Source organism: Zea mays, chromosome 4 (assembly GCF_902167145.1).
Source record: "Zea mays cultivar B73 chromosome 4, Zm-B73-REFERENCE-NAM-5.0, whole genome shotgun sequence".
Classification (NCBI taxonomy): domain Eukaryota; kingdom Viridiplantae; phylum Streptophyta; class Magnoliopsida; order Poales; family Poaceae; genus Zea; species Zea mays.
The window spans coordinates 83,180,657-83,197,704 of record NC_050099.1 but is presented as its reverse complement, the minus strand read 5'-3'; the positions used below and the strand labels follow the sequence as shown (position 1 = coordinate 83,197,704).

The 17,048-nt window shown below is 49.6% G+C and overlaps 1 protein-coding gene across 3 annotated transcripts; it reads right to left on the bottom strand.

Moving 5' to 3' along the window:
• Window positions 1-2,852: 2,852 nt before the first annotated feature.
• LOC100280223 (uncharacterized) lies at window positions 2,853-10,676 on the bottom strand. Of its 3 annotated transcripts, NM_001153153.1 has the most exon segments (10): window positions 2,925-3,222; window positions 3,459-3,688; window positions 3,867-4,022; window positions 5,901-6,144; window positions 6,208-6,362; window positions 6,476-6,571; window positions 7,308-7,417; window positions 8,408-8,591; window positions 9,395-9,488; window positions 10,173-10,605. In NM_001153153.1, coding segments are annotated over 10 exon segments (1,479 nt in total). In that variant the 5' UTR covers window positions 10,352-10,605; the 3' UTR covers window positions 2,925-3,191.
• Window positions 10,677-17,048: the final 6,372 nt, after the last annotated feature.

Below are 17,048 nucleotides of genomic sequence, written 5' to 3'. Positions count from 1 at the left end.
ACGAATGGTATTCATGAGCCCCTGAAGAAGCCTTATGGATAAAAATAGTGTTGTGCATGTTAGTCTAAATCTTAATGATTGACTGTGCATTTGGTAATAATAACAATAAGTTTGCAGAATTGTAACCACGAAGCAACTTGTGTTGCGTGTCTCGCTGGATGTTGAGACTAACCCTTCATGTTGAAGGAAAAAGATGTAGTATTCATGCCACTACATTAATCTAAGTCCAATGCTCACTGCATAAAACCCCTATCTGTAATGTACGTAAGATTTCCCAAATAAATCACCACAATAGCATACATTGGCCACAACTAGATGATTGTGGTTGGGGATTTTATCTGTATGCTTTTAGAACATATCGGCATTAGGGGGAGGAATGCCCATATAATGTAATGCCTCAATATTCTATTAAACGCATAAAAGCCAAACTGAACCTGTTGTTCAGTGTGTACTCCTGTGTATATGGAGTTTGCCAGAAATCGTTGAGGAGTAACCATATTGGTCTGAATGCTTCTACCTGATGTAGATGTGGATATACCCGAGATTAATATCATATCCACATTTGACTTATTGGTATTTGATCTATTCTCGGGGACGCCTGCGAATATGGTCCATTAGCCTTAGTCAAAGCATATGTTCTGATTGCAGATTCACGTGGTCTGTGATAACTCTCATCCGATTAATTCACCCTGATGGTGATTTGCCTCACTTGATGATGAAATTCCTAGCAATGCGCGCAATATCATTGTGCTGGGAATACGGAACAATGAGTCTTTCGTTTTGGTAAATAACGGAGATCATTATTAAATGTGGGAGACAAATATGTCGACACCTATATTGCCTCTCTAGATTGCAAATGGATCCAAAACAAAGTCCTAGGCATGAGTGCTTTAAGCTCTCTTATCGGGTCATTGATAAATGCAATCGAGGCTGAACCAAGAATCGCAAAATGAAAGTCGCGAGCTTAAAGTTCGGACATTTATGGGCACTATTGAAATAATGGGTGGTGACTGCGATGGTTCAAGTGGTCTAGTGAGAGACCCATCCCACATATGTGTTGAATAAACACAGTTCCACTATGTAATATATCTGGCAAATGGCATGAATTATAATATGCAGTTAATAGGATTCTGAAGATCCGTCATGAGATCCTAGGAGGACTCATATCTTTGAATTATAAATATGCAACATATAAATCTCATACCGGATAATACATTCCTGATGAATGACCACTCTCGGTGTAGAGAGAATATCTCATAGTTGAGATTATAGTTCCCAGCTGGAACCTTCCAGAAGAAATAAAGTCTGTGTTAAACACCAAAGTTTGATAATCCCTATAAAGGGATAAAGACCCATACAGACCCAAAAAGGTATAAGATGAGGTACCAAAGGATTTGAAGTTCACCAAATAAGCACATGTGCATTCCACGAGTTTTACTCATGGTATTTTCCACTTGATGTGGAATTACGGTATCCTCTAAAGCCCCGATGGCAGAAACCTATAAGGTTTAGGTGTTACTGGCAAAAATATCCCCATTGTGCCAGAATGACAGACTATAACGATGTATCTGATCGATGAAAAATCCCTGATGGATTACGATCTTTGATGGACTTTTGTTACACCATCATAGAAGTTGCGATGGATGAACGCCTGGAGCGATGTGTCATATTTAGAATATGTACTATTGCAACTATATTATCCCCTAAGTCCTATTGAAGGACATGTTATTTGCTTTGCACAACTATGTATAAATTGTGGTGTAAGATAGAAAATGATAGCACCCAACCTCATCCATTCTCGTTATTCCAGATGAACAATGAGACATATATCTTGAAGAATATGCTTGAGTTATGAGGGATAACGACTTTGACGGATGTCATCGTCAGGGGGAGCGAATGCTTATATTGATCACAATCGTGAGACAATAAATGTCATATTCTATGCCTGAAGGCGTCAGCTTGATGATCAATATGTGAACCTTTATGGAAGTTTCTATCAAATATGTAGATCTAGTCGATCGAACACCACTAGTCGAAGTGGCTTATTTATGTTGATACGTGCACTTACCTCGTGTATCCTAGAAGTGAGTTGAGGTGAAGTTCCTGAAATAATCTTTGCAAGGATATGCAATCTGTTTGCTAAATCTATATGTGCATATACTTCCAGAAGAAAATATTTTGCCATATTGATACAGTTTTGCAAGAATCAGGGGGAGCACATTTCTAAAGTTAGTCTTTGTAGAAAATTCAATAGAATCTAGATCCCAGAGGATCGAAATCTGTCCCGATGACAACCGTTGTACTCTTTTTCCCTTGGTGAGTTTTCTTGAAGTTTCTCACATGAGGTTTTTAACGAGGCAACAAAGTGCAAATGCAATTTGTATCACCATGCACTCTTTCTCCATATTTTTCCCATTAGGTTTTTTTGGAGTTTTAACGAGGCATGTGTTGGTCGCGGTATTCGCCCAAGGGGAGTGTTGAGAAACCCTAATAAAGGGTTATGTGGGCAAATACCGAATATAGCCCTGAGGGCTATCGCGTCTCTATATATAGAACATGTACCCCTCATATGGAACAGAGATGAGAAAGAGGCCAGAGGCCCAACCCTATATCCAGTGTCTCGTGTGTTTCCTCTGTCGTGCTTATAGAAAAGGAGACGGGTTCTCTACATCTTCTTACGCCTCTACTGCTGACGGGAGGGAAGGGAGCGGATCTGGTGATCCGTGGTAACATAGTTCTCAACATAAACGACGTTTGTGTACCCTTTCTAGTCCCGTTCTCATTAGCCTCTCTCCTCTCCGGAGGCAGAACGAACCCGTCAACTCGAACCATATGATATGAGACCATCAAAATGCAGAATACCAAATTAAACGCTAAGTTACTTTCCCAGTCTGCAGGTAAATCGCCGGCTGTTACAGCAAAATGAAAACACGCACAATGCTCTGCGTTAAGGAAGGGCATAAGTGAACAAACAAACTCTATCCCGCTCTGCGTTATTCCCAGACTAGGCTATTCTTTTGCAGATAGCACACGACAGCAGAGCAGCTGTACAACTGATACGAACTCCTTATTCCCTTCGCAAAGAGTGGTCCGAGTCTCTCAACAATAGGGGGCAACGATACAGCTGGGAAAAAAACAGGATGTACATAATAGGTAATGTATGGAAAAGCTAAGATCTCCCTCTGGTGCTTCTAATCTGTAGAGAATGCTCCCTCACAGTACCTGTGAGAAAGATAAAAACATGAATAAGAGCTCTATATGATGAAAATAAAGCCTGTGTAACTACATTGAGACAATTCAGAGGCATCCATGAGATGCATAATGCTTCATCAAGAATCCACGCCGAAACAATCACATCTGAATGCTCTCAAACATTTATAGACTGTTCAAGCTAATGATGAATGGATATCACAAACATGAAACAGGAGCTAGCCAACACAAAGCAAAAGCTAAGTTACCTGTTGCTGAATTTCTCTACAGCTGTGGATGCATATAGAAGCGTTTCACCACCCTTCTCTAGAGCCATGTAAAGCTCCCTTCCTTGACTGATTTTAGCAATAACCCACGCATTGTTTTTTGTTCTGATACATACTTCGAAATCCTTATCATGACAAGGGTCGCCTCTCTTGTATCTTGACTTCTCTAGATCTACTTCTTGTCTTAGCATGTTGAGGGCAAGTAGAGAATCCTGCACGGTTGCATAGATGACAAGTCAAGTGAAAAGGACAACACAAGCTAGAAAAATATGTTGAATAATATGCATCTAAGAACTAATAGCCTACAAAAAACGTATTATTATCCTTACGATTTGTAGTGCACTGGAATGATATATGTTTCTTGAAAGAGTTCAATACAGAAAATCATACCTTTGCTAGGGTGGTGACTTTCCCAGGTGGGGAGGCTCTTGATACTCTTCTCTCCGGATCAACAAGCAAATAACGATATCCACTAACATGATACGCATTTTCTCCTCCCCATCCTCGTGTCAATTTCTGCTCAACAGTGACAATCTTCTGTGATGCCTGGCAATAATGATCAAATGATTGTTTCATCAAAAAATAATGATCAAATTATTGGGCATGCATTCAGAGCCATGTTCTTCATATCAAAATACACCATAACCATATAGGGCCCTGTTTTCAAGTCGGCGACTAGTCGTCGGGTCGGCCCTGGGATCTCGACTGGTGGGGTCGGCTCGACTTTTCTGGCAAGTCGGGCGACTTGGCAACGACTAGAAATTCTCAGTCGACTAGTCGTCGACTTGGTCTGGCAAGTCGGCCGATTTGTGTCCCAGTTCAGCCCAAACAGCCCAAGGCCCATTATACAACATAAACCCTACCTCCCAACACCTCTAACCGCCTCTAGCCAGTCTTCTGCATGCCGCCCACCTCTGGCCGCCTCCAGCCGCCCCTCCTCTGCACGCCGCTGGCCGCCCCTCCTCTGCACGCCCCTCTGCACGCCGTCGGCCGCCCCTTAAGCTCTGGTGACTGGTGAGTCCTGCTCCCCCTCTCCCGCCCTCACAGCAACCTGCGCCGCCCCTCTGGTGAGTCCTGCTCCCCCGCTCCCACCCTCACAGAAAGCTCGCCCGGCCTCTGCTCACCCTCCCCCGCCCTCTCATCAATCTGCAGGAGGCCTTGATGCATCAAGAAGAGATGGAAGATGCTGCAGATCAACCACAAGGGGAATCAAGAAGCCAGCAGCCATACGATCCAGCTAAAGATCCTAAGAGAAAGGCAAAATCGAAGGATCCAGCATGGAACTATTGTTATTGGCCGGATTGGAACAAAAAAGATGTGGTGAAGTGCATCCTTTGTGGCAAAATTGTTCATGCAAGTGTTAGAAGGTTGAAGCAGCGCCTTGTTATCTTGTTTTAATTGATTCTAGGGCACCACCACTGATTCATTATTTAACACATAGATTCATACCAAAAAAAAGGAACAGATTGGAGCACCAAAGGTTAAACAATTTAGTTTATATTCAATACAATAGAAAGATGGCAGCTAGGTTCCAAAGATTGCGTGAGGAGGGAAATATTGGTAACCCTTTAATTTTAGAGGATTTCCAATGGGACAATGAGTGGGTGGACAATCAAAATGAAACAGTTAGAGAAGGGGATGATCTTGCATGGGCTCATGTGGATGATGCAATCGGTGCTTCTAGTTCACTTCAAGGTCGCAACTTCCCAAGAAGAGCCAGATATGAGTCTGTTTATTCAAGGCGTTGTCAAGCTGCTGCTACACAGGAGGAGTTATGGAAGAGGAAGAGCAAGGCAACGAAGGAAATTAACAAGATGATGAAGAGTACATGTCTAATGATGATGAAGAAGTGGATGACTTCGGTGAATCCCCAGATAGCAGTCCAACTCAAGCTGGTGCTGGTGGTGAAGAAAATGCAATGGATGATCTTGATTTGGGAGATATTTAGGGTATCTAGTATCTATCTAGCTACAGCAGCAGCTTAGCTATCTAATGCAACTTATTTCCTTTCAAGTTTGAACTATATTTTGTTGCTATTTGATTTCCAATTTGAACTATATGTCTATATATGGCTGTAATGACTTATGAGTTTATGACTTATCACTATGTGGCTGATTTGGTTCAGTTTGAGGCTTCAAATGAGGTAAGACTTGCTGTTTATTTCAGTTTAGTTCAATTTCAGGCTTCAAAATGAGGTAAAACATGCCCTTTCTTCATATATAAATGCTATATTGTCTATATAAAGCCATTATACAGGCAAAACAGCCACTAAATTGGCAAATCGACGACTAGTCAACTCGACTCGACTTATCGACTTGAAAACCTTGATATAGGGCGTTAGTATCTTTTTTTGCATTTAACTGTATATTTTAGCTCAGCAGCGCATCTGAAAATCCAGAAAAAAGATGGAATAGAATCACTCACATTTTCAAGCATCGCCTTCTTCACATGAGTAATGCCCTCTTCTCCATTTATCACTGAGGAAGCAGGAACCAGCAGTAAGATAGTGAGACTTTTGTGCTGATAAATGCATAGGTGCATGCACTCATCTGCCTGCTGGAACCAAAGTATTGGAGTCGAGGGTACAGCACAACGAGCTTCTGTAGCTGTGAAATCAGCAGCAACAAAGCCATCCTTTCCCTTTGACAATTTCTCACGTAGGAGAGGCCTGAAATTACGATTCATCTGATTTTGTCCACCTGGAGAAGTATCACGAGATCGACTACGGTACCTTTCTCCTGCAGTTGTTCCATTTGATGAACTTGATGTTTGGCCAGCACTAACAGAAGTTCCTTTCCGCAAATAGGACCAAGAACTTGCATTGGAATATAAAGCACGCGGAGTTAACCTCAGAACAGCATATGTATATAGGTTTAAAGTATCATCCTGCAGAAAAACAAACTTAAGTCATTATGGCAAGTGAAACACATGCTTGTGAACTACCTGAGTGCCAAAGCAAATGGAATTCCAACTGAATTAGGGATTAGAGGAGACAATACCGGGGGCAGTGTCGTTGACACCAAGAGGTCTTCAAATAGTACAAGTGATTGGCAGGTAACATTTCCAAGACATGATCCAAGTACTGTGGCGAGTGACTGAAACACTAATACTTCAATAGTTGGAATAAATAAAATAAATCTATGCAACTATTGCAACTTGCGATCGCATGATTCTAAATAATATTGCAAATATGACACACACTACTGATAGATGGCAGGAGGCCAGTTTGAAATTTGCAAAATGGCGACTCATTGGTTCTCAGAAAGATCTTTGTGCAGTAACTCTAACCCTGCAACAAAAACAACTCTTTCCAAATACTGATGCAGCGCAGAAAATGAATATGACAACAAAAACCCTTCCCATGTTAGCATAACAGCCAAGAAGGCTTGTGTAATACAAATCCATATTAGATAAACTATGAAGTATGGATAGGACTAAAATGTAGTTTTTCCTTTGGAAACAAGAAAGGAACAGGAAACAAGAACAGTATAAGATGTTTGTCCAAATCAACCAGTTTCAGGAAAGGAGTTCATTTACACTGAGTTAATCAAAGTTATGAACTCATCATGGTATCCAATTCCTCGCAAAGTAGCATGATACCACACCATTGAAGAAACTCAATAAAAAAATTTTCAGCTGGTACTGCACCAGCTAGTATGGAAATCAGGATCGGTCTTACAGTAGTTTAACAAACCTTACAACTCTGGACAAGATGTAACATCAACTTGCATATAAGGATGATAACATGAAAATGACTTTAATTAATTAGGAGAGTAAGAAAAGACTCGTTTGTTTTCTTAAAAAACTATTAGCATAAGAAGTGCAGCATACCTGAACGTCAAGTGCCACTTCTCGTGATACCGTAAGCATTTGGACTGTTCCCCTCTCCTTTAGGCTGTCACGGTAGGTTGGAAATTGTAACTTCTTTCCAACATTAAAATCTGTTCTAGAGCATAAAACAAAACATATAAATGCCATGATATTATTGAAAGATTTACAAATAGCATCATTGCATGTCGCCAAAAATAGCGACATGAACATGTTTATGACAACAACAACAAAACCTTTTAGTCCCAAACAAGGTAAGCTATAGATGAAACCCAATATAAACCAAAGTCAAGGTTCAGACATAGATAGTTGTTTTCAATGCACTCCTTTCAAGGCCAAATTTTTACGTATATTTCATCCTTCCAAGTTCCCTTTTACTGCATCTCTCATGTCGATTTCAGTCTTCCCCTACCTCTCTTCATATTACTAACACACCTTAGGATTCCACAATACATTGGTGCTTCTACAGGTCTCCTTTGGACATATGTATTTTCACAGCACTTATCTATTGAATATGTGTCTTTTTGTAGGCCAACATTCTGCATATAACATAACATGCCTAATCACCGTCCTATAAAACTCGCCTTTTAGTTTCTATGGTACCCTCTTGTCACATAGAACATATGCTTAACGCCACTTCATGCACCTGATTTGATTCTATGGCTAACATCTTCATCAATATCCCTGTCTCTCTATAGCATGGATCCTAAATACCGAAATGTATCCTTTCTGGTTACTACTTGACCTTCCATACTAACATCTCCTTCCTTATGTGTAGTAGTGCCGAAATCACATGTCATATATTCGGTTTTAGTTCTATTGAGTCTAAAACCTTTGAACTTCAGAGTCTCCCACCACAACTCTGGTTTCATATTTACTCTTGTCTGACTTTCATCAACTAGCACAACATCGTTCGAACAAAACATACACCAAGAAATATCCCCTTGTATGTCCCTTGTGACATCATCCATCACCAAGGCAAAAAATTAAGGGCTCAATGTTGACCCATAATGTAGTCCTATTCAAACCGGGAAGTCATCCATGTCTCCAGCACTTGTTCAAACATGTTCATGACAACCACAAGTAAATTTTACTAGACCCACCGCTCAAATAATCTGTAAGAAATGTGCGGAGGTGACCACGAGCAAGCTCTGCACTGGGTTGTTTGTGAAGCAAAGTTCGGATTGGTCCATGAAACATTGCAAAGAGAGAATGAGCCTCTTTAAGAATCCCTTGTAGTGCACCACAACGCCAAGTCAATTCATTTTCCTTGTTTTTTTCCACAACCTACAATATCAAATTGAGTCCTAACATTCATCAGTATTAGTATAATACAATGCACATTAAATTTATATTACTGTAAAGATGCTGTAAATTTGAAATAGCAAGCTCATGAAATGATGTACTAGTTCCCTAAGGAAAGATCAAATCTCGACAATGAGACTCGTGCTATTTCAGAAGATGTTGTAAACATGTAGTTGTCCAAAATACATTAAGGAAAAGATCTAATATCGACATATAACTCTATACAGCTTAGGTCAAACAGGAAAGGGTATTACAGAGTACAGAAAATTTCAGAACAACCATCTTTCAAGATTCAGGAGAATTCGACTTGGCCAAAATGAAGCCAAACTGCTTCTGCTTCAGCAGAGGAGCAGATGGAGCATGACTAGTAGCCGGAGCCAGAGCAGGAGCTCTACCAAACATGCCCTAAATCACATTGACACTGTTGTATGAAAGGACAATGCAATATACAGGGAGTAGTGTTCTCTCTATCAACTATCAGGTAAACAATTTATACATGGAGATAATAAGAGCAATGCTATCAAAAAGCATACTCGTTGACAAGCTGGCAATAAAACATCATACATTAACAGTGAACTAGAACTAATCAACACAAATTAAATACATGTAGAACTTCTGAACCAAAGTTTCAGTGCTATCCGGAGATAAATTGACATAGTATTAAGTAGTGACATAGTACTTCAAGAAGACTATATTGTAAGGGCTAGGTGTGTGGGGTGTATGATACCAGGGCTATCTTTGCCCTTTTTACTTCTTAAGTTATTGAAGTAGTGAAAAGCCATTACCAGAACCATCCAAATATCCGTTTCGGCTTGGTAAAAAACATGGGAGTGTTTCTCTGATTCTATAACCTCGCAATCCTCTTCTGGGGAAAATATTCTGCATATAACTAACATTGAGAAATAAGATGTGGAACCCAGCAATATTAGGCAATAAATGAATTATCAAAAGTATAGAGTCAGGAAATACTTGGATGGCAATTTGGGGAGAATACACTATCAAAGAGCAAACGGAAGTCATAATGTGACCACAAAAGAGATGTTGCTTATGAAGGGCCCCAATTACTGATGTTAACCCCCATGTCAGTCTGAGTAATCATCCATTAGTATTTGCAGTTGTCTAGAGATCTACATGAATATGTGAACTGTGAACACTATGTGAAAATAAACCACTATACAAAATTACAAATGTTATTACTATTAAAAGGCTAGATGTTTCTAGATCTGCCACTGTCATACAGGTGAACTTAGGAACCAACGCCATTGGCCCGCTGCCAAAAAAACTAATCAAGTCCAGAATTGTTCTTGCTTGAAAAAACCTAAGCTGGATCACATGCAACAAAATCGATTCACCCAAACTTGCATACTCGAGCAATCTACGGATTTGAAATACTGAAGTGATGCTATAAGCTTAGATGCTGTTGTAGCCCTCTAGAAAGCTGGGTGCAATTCTTTTCCTAAACGCAGAAGATGCTGCTGCTGTTGTTGGCGAGGAGCACGAGCAGATCAAGACCTTCAAATTGCGACCAACTGCACAATAAAAATGAGTGAGAGCGAAGGCAACCTAGTGAAAGTGACGATCCCCTCGCAGAGGCCGATGACAGAGAGCTGGAGCAGGATGGGGCAGTCGGCGGGGTAGAAGTAGAGGATCTTGTCGAGCTCCTGGCCCTCCTGTTGCCCCCTCTGGAGGTCGAACACGCAGAGCTGCACCCCGTCGCCAGTGGCGGCCGACGAGAGCCCCATTCGAAACCGGAGCTGCCGAGGCCCGAGGGGCCACCCCGCGGGACACGCAACCGCGAGCGAGTGGACCCGAGGCGGTAGGTGGGGGCGACCACGCGGCCCGGACTGATCCGGTGCGGGTGCGGGAGCGGGGCGCCGGAGAGGGAACGGCGGGCTAGGGCCCGCGGCGGCGGTCACAAGAAAGGGCGGAGGAGAAAGGGGGAGGCGGGCGTGGACCGGTGACTGGGGTCGGCGACCGACGCAGGCGTGCGGCGCGGTGAGGCGCTGTTCGGGCACGCCGGGCAGGTGGGACGGGGACAAGCTGGTCGGTGGGGGAATTGTTGACTTGGGCCTCGCCGACGGGATTCGGGCCTGCCCAATTATGTATGGGCTTGCGCAGCCCAGGAGCATGGGGGTGTTAATTTCACGGCTGCGTGACGGCATATGGGCCAACAGGCAACAGCCACATCATTAGTTTGGAAATTTGGAGAGGCGGGCAGGCCGCCATCGATGACATCGCGGCATGTCTCTTCTCTACTCCCGTTTTGTCCAATATCTAATTTTCTTCTCCATATTTTGCCTAACAAATGCATACGCAACCAAACATATCTGCACAAGCAACCATGACGAGCGTTTTCCTCCTTGTTGTCGGCGTCAACTCCGATCTCTCATCTCGGTCTCCTTCACCAGATTACCCTGTACCACCATAAAAGGCACGAGGAGATCATCCTGTTTGCCTCCGTCTCACCATAAAAGTGACACCGTGGATGGGACGCGCCAGCCGCGGCTGGCGCGCCCTAATCCATGATGTCGCTTTTACCTTTCTCATCGGCAAGCAGAGAGCCAAATGTTAGGACTTGCTCTCACTCGCAAGGGGGGCCAACAAAGGTGAACAGTTACGACAACAGGGTTACGCGCTAGATGACAATAGCTCTGTTAATCTAGCCTCTCACGGGCACTGTGCGGGGGTATTTATAGGTACATGAGCGCCCAGCGCCTTGTGCTAAGGACGCATGTGCCCTCAGCTACCTAGGTTATCCCCAGAATATTCCCATAAAGTAGGGTTACAGACTGTAATTACAGGGATGCCTTTACAAATTAGGCCCGTAACACGCGGCGGCCACGCAGGGCCCGTTACAATGGGCCGGATCGCACGTGGGCCTCTGAGCTGGACGAGGCCGCACTGTGGGATGACGCCGTCGCAGGCCTTCGTCTGGAGCCGAATCGAGCGAAGGGTGTCCCTGCCCGTTTTGTCTCTGTCAGACCAGCGACTGCAGCAAAGGCCTCGAGCGAAGGGTGGCGTCTTTGCCTTCGCCCCAACAAGGAGAATGCGCTCTGGATCTCGAGGTTAATTTTATACTGGTTGTTGGTAAAAGATTTATAAGATATTAAAGTCGATGATAATCTACGTTAATATATATATATATTACTCGCTTTTATATAATCGTTGTGTGATAATATTGTCGGGGACCATAATTAGGGGTACCCTCAAGACGCCTAATTCTCAGCTGGTAACCCCCATCAGCATAAAGCTGCAAAGGCCTGATGGGCACGATTAAGTCAGGGATCAGTCCACACGAGTGACTCGATCACGCTTCACCCGAGCCTAACCTCGGCCAAAGGCAGCCGACCTCGAGAGACTTCCGTCTCGCCCGAGGCCCCCTTTTTATGGCGGACACATCACCGGCTCGCCCAAGGCCTTGGCTTCGCTCAGAAGCAACCTTGACTAAATCACCGCACCGACTGACCAAATTGCAGGGGCATTTAACGCAAAGGTGGCCTGACACCTCTATCCTGACACGCGCCCCCGGCAGAGCCGAGGTGACCGCCGTCACTCCACCGCTCCACTGGCCAGTCTGACAGAAGGACAGTGCCGCCTGCGCCACTCCGACTGCAGTGCCACTCGACAGAGCGAGTCTGACAGGCAATCAGGCCTTGCCAAAGGCGCCACGGCGAACTCCGCTCCGCCCGACCCCAGGGCTCGGACTCGGGCTAAGACCCGGAAGACGGCGAACTCCGCTCCGCCCGACCCCAGGGCTCGGACTCGGGCTAAGACCCGGAAGACGGCGAACTCCGCTCCGCCCGACCCTAGGGCTCGGACTCGGGCTAAGACCCGGAAGACGGCGAACTCCGCACCGCCCGACCCTAGGGCTCGGACTCGGGCTAAGATCCGGAAGACGGCGAACTCCGCTCCGCCCGACCCCAGGGCTCGGACTCGGGCTAAGACCCGGAAGACGGCGAACTCCGCTCCGCCCGACCCCAGGGCTCGGACTCGGGCTAAGGCCCGGAAGACGACGAAACTCCGCCTCGCCCGACCCCAGGGCTCGGACTCCGCCCTGGCCTCGGCCGAACGACTTCCGCCTCGCCCGACCCCCTGGCTCGGGCTCGGCCACGGCAGCAGAAGGCAGACTCAACCTCGGCTTCGGAGGAAACCCCACGTCGCCCTGCCTAGAGCACAGACCGCCACGTCAACAGGAGGCGCCATCATCATCCTACCCCGAATCGACTCGGGTCACGGAGAACAAGACCGGCGTCTCGTCCGGCCAGCTCCGCCAGAGGGGCAATGATGGCGCTCCACAAGCTCTATGACGACGGCGGCCCCCAGCTCTCTTACGGAAGCAGGACAACGTCAGCAGGGACTCGACCGCCCCAACAGCTGTCCCTCCATCAGGCTCCGCCGCACCTCCGATAGCCACGACATCACGCCAGCAGGATGCCCAGATCTCTCCGGCTGCCACATCGGCATGTACCTAGGGCGCTAGCTCTCCCCCCGCTAGACACGTAGCACTCTGCTACATCCCCATTGTACACCTGGATCCTCTCCTTACAACTATAAAAGGAAGGACCAGGGCCTTCTCAGAGAAGGTTGGCCGCGCGGGACCGAGGACGGGACAGGCGCTCTCTTGGGGCCGCTCGCTTCCCTCACCCGCGTGGACGCTTGTAACCCCCCTACTGCAAGCGCACCCGACCTGGGCGCGGGACGAACACGAAGGCCGCGGGACTTCCACCTCTCTCACGCTCGACTCCGGCCGCCTCGCCTCTCCCCCCTCCGCGCTCGCCCACGCGCTCGACCCATCTGGGCTGGGGCACGCAGCACACTCACTCGTCGGCTTAGGGACCCCCCTGTCTCGAAACGCCGACAGTTGGCGCGCCAGGTAGGGGCCTGCTGCGTGCTGACGAACAGCTTCCCGTCAAGCTCCAGATGGGCAGTCTCCAGCAACCTCTCCGGCCCGGGACGGTGCTTCGTTTCGGGACTCTCGAGTTCATGTCCTTCGACGGCAGCTACGACATGACACTTCTTCCACCGCCGCGCGACTACGACAATGGCGGCCGACAACCCGCCCTCCGGCGGTGGAATCGACGACGTCTTCCCCGCGTGGTGGAAGAGCGATATTCGGGCTCGCTCCGTTCTCTCCCCCGCCAACGGAGGAGGAGGCGGAGCCGTCAAGGCCAGGCGGGAGGCCGCGCTTCGTCAGCCGTCGAGCGGATCGACGCCCCCGACGCCCCGACGGAAGGCACGCCGGACGTCGACCCTGCGTTCGAGACGGAGGCGAGCGCCGTCCCCCCGCGGCACGCTGACCTTGAGCAAGAATACGACGCCGGCGCGCTCGCGGAAAGCCTGCAGGACGTCGCCCTCGAACCAGAGATGACGGCGCAACCAGTCCCCGATGTGACTACGTCGCTCCTCGTCGACCAAAAGGTAACGACTAACTCCCATCTTGCGTCATTTCGACTCGGCCTCAACCCGCCAAACGACCTCGTTTTGGCGGGCGCCCTCGTTGAGGCGAGTGCAACTCCACTGAGGTTCTGTATGCGGTCGCCTTGGGACCGACTGACGGACGTCTCGACCTACGGGCCCTCTGGGTCCGAGGAAGATGACGATCCCAGCATCGGTTGGGATTTCTCCGGACTTGGCAACCCCAGTGCCGTGCGGGACTTCATGACCGCATGTGACTACTGTCTGTCCGACTATTCCGATGGAAGCCGTAGCCTTGGCGACGGGAGCTGCGGCCCAAGCCGCGAATGTTTCCACATCGAGCTAGGGGATCCCACCGAAGGCAACCACCTTGGCATGCCGGAGGATGGTGATCTCTCTAGGCCGGTGCCTCGCGCCGACATCCCACGGGAGCTAGCTGTGGTCCCCGCTCCGGCGGGGGGTTACGACCCACAACTCGAGCAAGTCCGCGAGGCGCAGGCCAGGCTCAACGAGGGAACAGGAGCGCTTGAGCCGATCCGTCGAGACGTCGGACAGGCATGGGTGGGCCAACCCCTGGCCGGAGAAATACGTCATCTGCCCCAAGGTCTCCAGCACCGCGTCGCCAACGACGTCAGGATCAGGCCGCCGCCCGCATCCAGCGGGGTCGGTCAGAACCTGGCAACTGCAGCAATGCTCATCCGCGCGATGCCGGAGCCGTCAACCACCGAGGGTCGGCGAATCCAGGGAGAACTCAAGAATCTCCTGGAAGGCGCTGCGGCCCGGCGGGCCGAGAGCACTGCATCCCGGAGGCAAGGACATCCCTCGGAACCTCATGCCGCGACTTCCCGATTCATGCGGGAAGCCTCGGTCTACACCGGGCGCACGCGCAACACCGCGCCTGCGGCCCCGGGCCACCTCGGCAACGAGCACCATCGACGCGACCGTCGGGCTCACCTCGACGAAAGGGTGCGCCGAGGCTACCACCCCAGGCGTGGGGGACGCTACGACAGCGGGGAGGATCGGAGTCCTTCGCCCGAGCCACCCGGTCCGCAGGCTTTCAGTCGGGCCATCCGACGGGCGCCATTCCCGACCCGGTTCCGACCCCCGACTACTATCACAAAGCACTCGGGGGAAACGAGACCGGAACTGTGGCTCGCGGACTACCGCCTTGCCTGCCAACTGGGTGGAACGGACGACGACAACCTCATCATCCGCAACCTCCCCCTGTTCCTCTCCGACACTGCTCGCGCCTGGTTGGAGCACCTGCCTCCGGGGCAGATTTCCAACTGGGACGACTTGGTCCAAGCCTTCGCTGGCAATTTCCAGGGCACATACGTGCGCCCCGGGAATTCCTGGGACCTTCGAAGCTGCCGGCAACAGCCGGGGGAGTCGCTCCGGGACTACATCCGGCGATTCTCGAAGCAGCGCACCGAGCTGCCCAACATCACCGACTCGGATGTCATCGGCGCGTTCCTCGCCGGCACCACTTGCCGCGACCTGGTGAGCAAGCTGGGTCGCAAAACCCCCACCAGGGCGAGCGAGCTGATGGACATCGCCACCAAGTTCGCCTCTGGCCAGGAGGCGGTCGAGGCTATCTTCCGAAAGGACAAGCAGCCCCAGGGCCGCCCATCGGAAGAAGCCCCCGAGGCGTCTGCTCCGCGCGGCGCCAAGAAGAAAGGCAAGAAGAAGTCGCAATCGAAACGCGACGCCGCCGACGCGGACCTTGTCGCCGCCGCCGAGTATAAGAACCCTCGGAAGCCCCCCGGAGGTGCAAACCTCTTCGACAAGATGCTCAAGGAGCCATGCCCCTACCATCAGGGGCCCGTCAAGCACACCCTCGAGGAGTGCGTTATGCTTCGGCGTCATTTCCACAGGGCCGGGCCACCCGCCGAGGGTGGCAGGGCCCACAACGACGACAAGAACGAAGATCACCCAGCAGGGGGGTTCCCCGAGGTCCGCGACTGCTTCATGATCTATGGAGGGCATGCGGCGAATACCTTGGCTCGGCACCGCAAGCAAGAGCGCCGGGAGGTCTGCTCGGTGAAGGTGGCGGCGCCAGTCTACCTAGACTGGTCCGACAAGCCCATCACTTTCGACCGGGCCGACCACCCCGACCATGTGCCGAGCCCGGGGAAATACCCGCTCGTCGTCGACCCCGTTGTCGGCGATGTCAGGCTCACCAAGGTCCTGATGGACGGGGGCAGCTGCCTCAACATCATCTACGCCGAGACCCTCAAGCTTCTGCGCGTCGATCCGTCCTCCGTCCGAGCAGGCGCTGCGCCCTTCCACGGGATCATCCCTGGGAAGCGCGTCCAGCCCCTCGGGCGACTCGACCTCCCAGTCTGCTTCGGGACACCCTCCAACTTCCGAAGGGAGACCCTGACGTTCGAAGTGGTCGGGTTCCAAGGAACCTACCACGCCGTGCTAGGGAGGCCATGCTACGCAAAGTTCATGGCCGTCCCCAACTACACCTACCTGAAGCTCAAGATGCCGGGCCCCAACGGGGTCATCACTGTCGGCCCCACGTACAAACACGCGTTCGAATGCGACGTGGAGTGCGTGGAGTACGCCGAGGCCCTCGCCGAGTCCGAGGCCCTCATCGCCGACCTGGAGAACCTCTCCAAGGAGGTCCCAGACGTGAAGCGCCATGCCGGCAACTTCGAGCCAGCGGAGACGGTCAAGGCCGTCCCCCTCGACCCCAGTGGCGACACCACCAAGCAGATCCGGATCGGCTCCGGGCTCGACCCCAAATAGGAAGCAGTGCTCGTCGACTTTCTCCGCGCGAACGCCGACGTCTTTGCGTGGAGCCCCTCGGACATGCCCGGCATACCGAGGGATGTCGCCGAGCACTCGCTGGATATTCGGGCCGGAGCCCGACCCGTCAGGCAGCCTCTGCGTCGATTCGACGAGGAGAAGCGCAGAGCGATTGGCGAAGAGATCCACAAGCTAATGGCGGCAGGGTTCATCAAAGAGGTATTCCATCCCGAATGGCTTGCCAACCCTGTGCTTGTGAGGAAGAAAGGG